The sequence below is a fragment of the Teleopsis dalmanni genome, chromosome 1, assembly GCF_002237135.1.
Source record: "Teleopsis dalmanni isolate 2A chromosome 1, ASM223713v2, whole genome shotgun sequence".
NCBI classification, from domain to species: domain Eukaryota; kingdom Metazoa; phylum Arthropoda; class Insecta; order Diptera; family Diopsidae; genus Teleopsis; species Teleopsis dalmanni.
This window is the reverse complement of record NC_051846.1, coordinates 138,463,386-138,473,729: the sequence shown is the minus strand read 5'-3', so window position 1 is coordinate 138,473,729 and position 10,344 is coordinate 138,463,386. Positions and strand designations below refer to the sequence as shown.

The following is a 10,344-nucleotide window of genomic DNA, read 5'->3' as shown; positions in this document are numbered from 1 at the left end:
ATGGGGACAAGGGTTACACATGTAAAAATTTCGACTAGCGGTCGATTTTCGGTTATTTTTATCAGAAAAGGAGTACTGTTATATATCTTGTGTTGTTCAAATTACGTGATTAGAAGTCTAAATTTGTTATTATCAATGTTTTTATTATTGTCAGACTAATGTGATTGCCTGTATATAGAATAAAGTATATGAAATACTGCTTTATCTGTCACCTCATTTATTTAAAATACATTATAGATTGTAGATAGTAAAAATATATTTAGAAACTAACATTCATTTCGTTCTAATAAAAAAAATATTGTCACATAATTACAACAATTTTCGTATAGTAAGTATGAGTACAGCAAGAATTTAACAATCTTTTCTGACTTCATTGTTTTCTACAAAATAGATAAGTGGTGATTACCTTTAGTTTTACTGACGTCAGTTCAAACCACTATTTGTTTTTCAATAAGTCAATCAAAACTAAGTTAAAAAGTAATCAATTTCGTGGTAATTTGATATATACAGTGGACGTCCAATATAACGAATTTTATGTTGCACCCCTTGTTCGTTATATCGAAAAATTCGTAATATCGAATGTTATACATTTACCTACCAATATGGTTATTTTTAGGAGATTTCATATATTTGAGTTCATAAATTAACTTATAAACACGTACGAGTATATATTTATTTAAAAGTATTTTTTATTCGGTTGTTACAAAAATTATTTATAAGAAAGGACGCATTCAATCATAGTGTAGAGTAAAAAAAATCATTAATTTTTGTTTGTTTTTTACTACACTCAAGACTTTTCTGAACAGCTTTTTCTTGTAGTTCTCTTAGTACAGCTAATTTTGAAGTTTCATTATTGTTAATCGCCCACTTTATGCATTTTTCGAAATGATTTATGGCATCTTTATGTTTAATAATTTCTAAATTATTTTCTTCTATATTTTCGTCATCAGATCCATCATCCTCGTCCGAGACATCGATGGTATTATCAGCATTATTCCATTTATTAACTTCGTATGTACTAATGTCACACTAACAATAAATAGTTAGATAGTATTGGATAGTATTTCGTATATGATAAACTGAATTTGTGAACAACAGATCAGTGGCGCCTGCATATATGCATTTTGCCATATATAGGCATTTTTCTCAGAAAAAAAAAAAAACGGACAATTACATGCATATTCTAAGCTGAATAATGCTAGTTTTATAGTAAAATTATATTCAAAAGCATAATTTGTATAAAACAAAAACGAATAAGAAACAAAAAATTTTTTGTTCGTAATATGGAGCAGAATTTTTTTTTTCGTTCGTTATATAGAACAATCAATGTAAATATTTTGGGTGTTCGTTATATCGAAAATTCGTAATATCGAGCGTTCGTTATACTGGACGACCACTGTATATATATAATCCAAAAAGCGTAATAAGCAAACCTTTTGCGATTATTCTATTTCTGAAAAGATTATCTATAAAAAGACTCATTGAAACTGCAATTTCGATTTGTTTATAATGAAAAACGGGTTTCGTATATAACATAATTTTTGAGAAGAACACAAACTTTAAAGTTGTTTGAAATAAACAATCAAACCGAAAAATCATCAAGAGAGATTTATTGTAAGAATATTAAAATTTTAATATAAAGCTATGTACTTGATGGAATTAAAATTTGTGCAAAAAATACCTTTGTAGAATAAGTTGTATTATGTATTATATATTATTATTTAATACTATACACCTATTACTTACGGCCCTCTGTTCCATCTAGGAATAAAAGGATTAAATATACTTATTTCTAATATTTTTATTTAGTTTTCTATTTAATTGAATTGATTTAATAATATTTTTGTATAAAATGAGTCAAGTTTGACCAATTACCATATAACTGTCATAATAAAATTAAAATTATAAACAAAATCATTCAGCAAATCAGTAGAAATGTTAATCAACCGAATCAGAACGAACTGCTGCGAACATAACATAAATGATACGCTTACATGCTGCGGCAATGTTAAAATAACATCAAACTGGAACATCTCTGTATACATACAAATTTATAGAAGTACACATAAATACATTGGAATGTGAGTATCTACGTATGTGCAGCTGTGAACTTTGATTACGTGTACGACAATTCATGCACCAATTCTCGCACAAATTTCGTGCTCTCCGAAAGACATTGCAAGAAATTTCGTTCATCTCTCACACATGCTTCTCAGCGAACTAAACCGTGCAATGATTGAGTAATTGTTGTGTTGCCAACATTTTCTATTACAGTTGAAATAACTTAGTTCTCCACACAACGCAGTGATTGAAAGAATTATGCATGTTTGTTGAACGATGTTTGATATTTTGAATCAGCAACTGAAATATTTTACACAAATTTACTGAGGAATGGCAATCTTGATGTTACGGAGAGAGAGAAAATGCGGAATTGTTGGTACAGAACTGAATCAGTATTGTTTATAGACATGTGGTATGTGCATAAAGTGTTAAATTTTTTATCAATATAAATAAAAATAATAAACAAATAATAATGTGATAAAGACAAATCCATACTTCAAATTGTTTTATAAATTCTTTTTGTATAAACTAAATTGATACAAAAAGAATTGCATAGAATTATAATGCATTTATTGAAAACATTAAAAATTTCTCAAACATTGGAATAGGTTGAAAACGTAATAAACGCTTGTTTTCGGCGCCGGCAAGAAAGTGCGACAATTCCCAACATGATTCACTAGTAAACACTGGGACTTAAAGAAACCGTCTTTGTGTTCAGTACAATCGCTGGTTGATGCTATCACATGCGGATTGTTTTCAGTATCCAGCTCGGTGATTGCAATTGTTATTTATGTTCTCATTCAGAGGCTTCGAGCATACAAACTCTGCTAAGAAATGTTATACGATTGCTATCTGAATATTTTGTAAGGTTTATTCGGCCAACCTACTTGATGGGAATTTTGGCAATTTTGGCTTGAGTTTACAATAATTCTTTACATATAGATCTAGAAAAAGCAATTACTTATATTTATTTAATTATAATTTAATAATTTTAAATTGTTGTTCCTTATTTAATTTTATTGTAAAAACATAACTCGGATATATATTTTTGAAAAAATTTTACTAAATAACTAAATTATTTAATCTGTAAAATACTAATATTCCATTATTATTCGTATACTGCGAATTATATAGGTGGTAAAAAAATGAGTATATCAATATTTTTTTTACACCAGATGTTAGTCTGAAAATAGAACTAATTTAAATTTAAATTGTTGTCATAACAAAAGAAAACTATTTAATTACACAAAAGTAAATAAAAGACAAAATGATAAGTAATTATAGATATTTTTCACGATATTAAAAAACTATATGGGCCGTGTGCGAGAGAAATTGAGAGAAATAGTAAATTATGTCGGTATGGCAGCGAATGTTGGTATTTACCAGAATTTCACGTAGAGTAAATTCGACAAAGATTAGCTAAATTAGGTGTTACAATTGTAAAAATTATAAAAGATGTTTAATAAATAAATAAATAAACTTGAAAACTTTTAACCAAAAATAATAAATAAATGCAATAAATAAATAAATACACATACAAGTGCAGTTAAAAAAATCCCTAAGAAATTTCAATTTACTTTACTTCAATTTACTTGAACTCGCACACGGCCATGGTCGGTCAAAAAATTTACCTAATCAAATATTGTACTTATATTTTTCCTCATTATGTGGCAGTTTCTAATATTTTATTTTATTGAATTTATTCATTTCCGTTAGATCAAAAACTGTGCTTCCATACATTATAGATACAATTCAAATGATGTATTTGCTCTTTACAATTACAAATTAATAATCTAACAAATAAATAAAATATTGTTAGAAAATATTTTATAACGAATTTTCCAAGTAAACTAAGTTTTATGTATGATAATGGCAACTCCACCGGAAAATTTTATAATCAAAACAGGTAAAATAAATTTAACTAAAATCTGATTCTAACCATTAGACGTTTTTATCTTCACACAGAAATAACTGAAGATGATTTCGAATGTTTGATGCAACGAATCGATGTTATAGAAGCAAAGCTTAACAAAGTTTTGGAGCAACAGGAAGAGCTCGGAAAAATGTTATTTGAAAGTAATACGCTTTTGCGTAGAAACTTAGAGATTTGTGACGGTACACCACAAAGGTTTCCGCTGCAGAACGATAAAGAACTCCAAGATTTGGAAGAAGATCTTAAATCAGAAAAAAAACACGATATTGTAAGTACAAATATGTTAAGTATTTTCAAAGAATTATAATCATTTTATGGTCAGGTTGTCAGTATGAGGCAGGTTCTATGCGGATCTATTAAAAACATTGAAAGAATTCTTGGTAAATCTTTAATTTCTTCATATAATTACGATGGCTTTAAAGGGAAAAAAGCACTCAAAATTTATAAACACTTCATGTTATCGTTATATGGTAAGTCTATGGGAATAGTACATTATGTTTTTTTTAATCAAATTCTCCATATTAGAAGCTGTCAAGAAAAATGGATATAGTTCAAGCGATTTTCAAATGGAATTGCGGTCAACACTAAGAAAAATTAAGAACAAATATCAGAAACGACATAGTAGACAAATGTGATTTTAAATACTATTAACTTCATACTAATATTATATAGTACAATATTATATTAATTGTTAATAAAAATAATAAACAATAATAAATAAGGAAACTCAACCTTAATTATGTGTATAAAATACTGCAAGGGTAAAAAAAACTGTTGAAGAATGAAAAAAAACTATCCGATGTGTATGGAGAAGATATATTGATGAAACCCTAAAACAAAAATGACTTGCAAAGTTTCGTTTCTGCAATTTTGAAAGCTTGTTGAAGCTGATGAAGAGGCACTAAAGGCACTAATTGATGCACAATTGTGTAGAACAACTCGTATGATCGCTGAGCGAATAAATTTCTCGAATTTAATTGTTTATGATTATTCGAATCGCTTAATCGACATATATTCCTTATGTTGTTACGGAAAGAGATTTGTGACGTCGCGTTAACGTTTATGATTTATTTTTCAATCGTTAAGTAAATCATGAATTTTTTAAACGCACCATCACTAGGTACTAGAAATATGTTGTCTACAACGATGTTAAATCAAACGAATTCTTGAGTAAAACAAGTACTATGGATCAAACCGCCTCGAAAATTGATTTTCATTGAGTAAATATTATGCTATCTTTTTAGTTGAATTTCAAAAGAAACGTTTTATTGAGCTTCTGCCGGACGACACAATAATCATTTCTAAAGTGTACTGTCAGCAACTAAACAAATTACATGATTCACTTAAGTGGAAAAGGCCAGACTTTATAAATAAAAGAGGTGTAGTGTTTCATCAGAATAGTTTGTAACTACATACTAGTTTAGTAACTCATCTAAAAATTTTAAAGTGTAGATGGGATATACCGACTATTTTCTCCAGAGCTGTTTCCTTCTTGTTATTACTTATTTCGGTCTTCACAAAATCTTTCGGAAAGTAAAATTTTTGCTTTAAATAAAGTGGTCAAAAATCAGTTTTTTCCTAGCAACGAATAAAAATGTTATGAACGTGAAATCTGGTCACTGGTAGAAAAATAGCAAAAGGTGTTAGATCAGAATGGATAAACATCATGTCTTCATGAAAATATAATTTAAAATATTTATACACTCTAAGAAAATCTTCATATGAAGAAGAATCATAAAAGAAAAGAAGATATTTTCCGAAAAACCTTAAATTTGAAGGAGCTTTCGAACAGTAATGTTTATGAATTTACAAATGTTCCGAGTCCGAACAACTCAAAGCAGAGTACTTCTGCCTTTATTGCCTACATTAACATAAATTGTAAATACCACTGAAAACAAGTGTGTCATATGTCAACGTAAAATATTTTAAGTAAAAACTGAAAAAGTGTACAAATTGAAAAATGCAAGTCATGCTGCGGCAATTTGGAATCCATTGAAATGCTTAAAATATTTCTTTCACATTTTGGAATAGACCAGGATGCCGTTACCGATGAAAGCAGCAAGCACAGCAGTGGCGAATACTGCCAATATCCGTTCGAATAAGTGAAATTCTGGAGGCAACAAAACAAAAGGCACAAGTAACGAGAAACTAAAAAATCTAAGTAAAACGTCACGATATTGATGGAATTCGTACGTGATAGGCTGGCGTTTGCAAAGTAACGCCACTGGCGTGGTTGGAAAGCCGATGATAAATTCTCATTCCTCCGCTGCCAATTTTAATGTAATTTCCTACATGTGAGACGCTGAAGCTCAGAGCCAACAAACCCTAAACACAGGCGCGTCGTAAGCCTACGTTTACCGATGTTATTTTCTAGCGCACAACGTTTGTCAACTAATGCTGCAACTTAATGGCAACGCCACGGACGTAAAAGTGGCAACATCTTTTTTTGCGTTCAACTTCGTACGGCGGAGAGCCGTACGTAACGCCTTTTCTGCATATGAGCGGAAAAAATTTGTGTACAAATGTGACAAACTTGCAAATTTTTATGTAATTTCATACATTATTTGTTTTTGTGTTGAAATATTTCTGTCACGTTTTTATATTGAATATTGAATGTTGGCTGAAATCGGTAAAACACAAATATTTATTTGTCGTTTTAACGCGGAATGCACAGTTTTGAACACAATCGATTTCACGTAAAATTATACAAAACAATAAAAATCCACAGAAATTCATTGGGAATGAATTTAGAATAAAAGCTCTGCGCTGCTGCCGAATCTGCTTCTGCTGCCCCTGTTGCTGCTGCAGCTGCTGGTGCCTCTGCTACTGCTACTGACAGACGCTTAATTGAAAATCAATTGAAATTAAATTGAGTTTTCCTTTTATAGTCACTATTTTATTAAAATTGTTTATTAAGGCAAAGAAAAATGGTATTCGACAGGCAGGCACAAAGTAGCAAGCCATTAAAAAATTAAATTGATTATTTCATTTTAATATTTTAACAAATGCGTATATCTGAAATTGTTTTATTGTAAAATGTCAGTGATAACTATAAGATGCCAAAACCGACATATGTCCCACTATACTTTTTTTATTAAATGCATTTTAGTTTTGCAGTCTAAAAATATTTCATCATATTGTCTTATATCATATTGTCAGGTTAGGATGGAGTGGTGGCCTTATGCAACAAAGCTTACCCCAGTACAAATAATGGGCGGTTGAAATACCGCGGATAATCGTTGTTCATATGTCTGACCAGGATATCACTACACCAGATAAGTATCCGATATGTCTATTTACTTGGTTTGTTCTAATATTTGAGATATATCATATTTTTATGATTTTTTATATTTGGTCAGAAAGAGATGATGTGCTTCAAACTATACTTTTATGAAATCAACTGAATAACTTATTATATTTCAAGGGAACACTTGTTACAGTGGATCACCCAAACGATTGCAGACATTATTGAATAAAACTGTTTTAGGCACTTAAGCGCGTTTTATTAAGCAAAGAAAAATAAGATTAATGAAGTTAAAAGTTACCAAAAGGAAGAAGGTCAACACAAAAAAAAACACGAAAAAAAAAATTACTATCAAAAATGATTTAAGTCAAGTTTTTGTGTCTGTAAAAACTGAGACAGCTACATTCTAACTAGTACAAAAACAATGCTAAACCGATGGGTAGAACTCCATTAAAATGCCTTCATCCCGAAGTAACTGACATTAAAAAAATGGAACAAATATCTGCAAAACTGTTAGGAACTGCAAACTAATATAATTTTTTTGAATTTATTTGATGTGACTAAATAATAGGAAAACAAGGATATGACCAACCAATATAGGCTGATCTTTTTAAAAATGCTCGTATACGTCATCAGTCGTGGTAGCAAAGACAATCAAGTATTAGTGCAAAAGAATTATGTGTCCGACCCATAAAAATGAGAAATAAAACTGACTGTGTTAATTGGAAAGTAATATGCCTTCTCAACATCGTTTAAAGAACTCTCATGATATAATCGGTCATGTTCTATTCATATTCTCAGATGGCTTTATAATCGGTCACAACAAAAAACAAGCAGTATATTCACACAATATCAAACTAGCTTTAATTATCAACGATGTGTGATATTTCTATTATCGAAAAGATTGCAGAAAGATGATCATAGATTTTAAAGCAGTTTCATTCAGTAAAGAGAGAATTTATTATTCAAGCGGAGAACCTTAAAATACAAAACATTTTTAAAGTTACTGTGCGGTGAGGGCTTTTGTTGCCTGAGGTTATCATAATATGGCTTATAATCTTATTTCTCCAATAAAAAATCTAATATAATAAGTCATCCAAATTCATTACGCATAGAGTAAAGCACAAAATGCAAAGCGATGCATTGTAATGTTCACTTTTCAAGGTAGTACTAGGAAGAGCGATATGAGATGCCCGATTAAGATCAAGAAGAATAATACTAATAAACACATCACAAGTATTTCCTTATGCTGATGTTGTATTATGACCCGTTAGTCAGCTCAGCTACGAAAAAGATATACGCAACTATAACTAAAAACGCAGCAGCAAACATTGGGTTGAAAGTAAATGCAATAAAATTTAAATACTATAGGTTAGGTACTAATGAAGATTTTGAATAAACGAGCTACCACGTGTACCACGTGTGAGATGACTAACGAAAAGTTACCGACACCTGCATTAGATGGTTAATATATAGCCAACCTGGGTTGTAATAAAGACTCAAAGTGATAATGACGATGATGGTGTGAAAGTGAGGACTGTAAAGGAATGATAATGAAGAACAAAAAGTCTAATCACTTGTGTTGTAAAGGCATGCACTACTGCATATTTGATGTTATTTAAAATTTCATTTCGTTTGTTTTTTCAAATAAACTAAATAATAAAAATAAATTGTAATTCTTTTTTATTGCTGCTTAATAAAACTTTGATTTCAATTTTACTACTCAGATGGGTAGATGTTACTGTATTTACTACTTAACTTTTATTTACAGGATTTGTGTCTAGATGCATGTCATAAGACACAATCCTTACAATTTTTCTATTTAACTAGTTAATGTAACCCTATCCTTAGGCCCTTGGCATAAGGATAGGGTCCTTAAACTCTAGGCCCTATGCTCCACTGGGAGATAAGGATAACAGAGAGAGAGAGAGTTAATGAAACGTCAATTAATTACTAAATGATTAATTCAAACAAAAAGATATGTATGAAATCGTTAAAAATTTGTATTGAATTGTGGTACAGGTGCGTCTCAGCATTTTAGTCACTTTCGTAGCATTGTAATAAAACAAATAGTATCAAAAACGTAATATGTTTTCTAATTGCACAAATATTACTTGAAGGTACATATAAGCATAACCACCTATTGGCAGGCACTTTTAAATGACTGTAGTATTCTTTGACTCCACACAACTCTTAAGAAATCAATTTAATAACGATCATAGTTGACGCACTATCTTCTTCTTGTTTACAGCATCCTTTTTACTTTATGACCCTGCACATTTTTGCCACCTTGCATGCCTATAGGATCTGCAGAGTCATCATGTGCAACAAAAAACAAAAGTTTAAGTTAGGTTTAAAGACGAGTCTGTGCAGACTCTGTGCTAAACGGTTTCTGAGTTCTCAGTATCAACTGCGATATTATGTTGATATTAATATTAGTTTGTAATCATTCACGTAGAAAACTCTTACTCCTGGACCTGCGTATTTATCTAAATAGACATCTGTACATTTTATTTTTTCTTTAAAAGATGATTAATTGATAAAATCTCAAATGTGGTAAGATAATGCAATAATGTAATAAAATGCACTCACATACAACTATAAGCTGAGGTAGAATCAGTCCCATTTTTAAGATTTCCAAAAACGTTTGTTTTTAAACTATTATAAAAGCAATGAGAGTAAATACATGTTTAAAACAAAATGATAATTTTGTGCCAAATTATGAAATCATTGGGTGCCAAATCAGAACTGTACGTCGGATAACCCATCAAATCGATTTTTTGAATGTTTAAATACTCGATTCTTAAACGAGATGTGTAAGCACTTGCATTGTTTTAATGAAGATGGAGAATAATCCGACGGCGCTTGTTAGTTTTCCGTATTTCACTGAAGACTTCTGGTAAACAAATGGTTGTATACTATTCGGAATTGACCGTTTTACGTTCCTATAATGGTATACTCGTAGTTGCCATATGACTATATTCGGAACTATTTCTTTCGAAGCGCTTCGAGTGCGAACAACTTTTAATGGATTTAGCTAATCTTGAAATACCCATAGAGTCGACTTCTGTTTAGATTCCGGTTCATATGTATATATCCATAATTC

The 10,344-nt window shown here is 30.3% G+C and overlaps 1 protein-coding gene across 1 annotated transcript; it reads left to right on the top strand.

Annotated features, from left to right (window-relative positions):
• The first annotated feature begins 3,863 nt into the window (after positions 1-3,863).
• LOC119666557 lies at positions 3,864-4,641 on the top strand. The gene is made up of 4 exons (XM_038075842.1): positions 3,864-3,967; positions 4,027-4,262; positions 4,317-4,464; positions 4,520-4,641. Exons 1-4 carry the CDS (start codon positions 3,925-3,927, stop codon positions 4,627-4,629), a joined length of 537 nt encoding a protein of 178 aa, XP_037931770.1. The 5' UTR covers positions 3,864-3,924; the 3' UTR covers positions 4,630-4,641.
• Positions 4,642-10,344: the final 5,703 nt, after the last annotated feature.

Bases quoted from the DNA above. Each gene is read 5' to 3' on its own strand.
- LOC119666557 (XM_038075842.1), top strand. From the start codon at position 3,925: ATGATAATGGCAACTCCACCGGAAAATTTTATAATCAAAACAG. The intron at 3,968-4,026 runs GTAAAATAAATT...ATCTTCACACAG, and splicing joins AAATTTTATAATCAAAACAG to AAATAACTGAAGATGATTTC. The intron at 4,263-4,316 runs GTAAGTACAAAT...TTTTATGGTCAG, and splicing joins CAGAAAAAAAACACGATATT to GTTGTCAGTATGAGGCAGGT.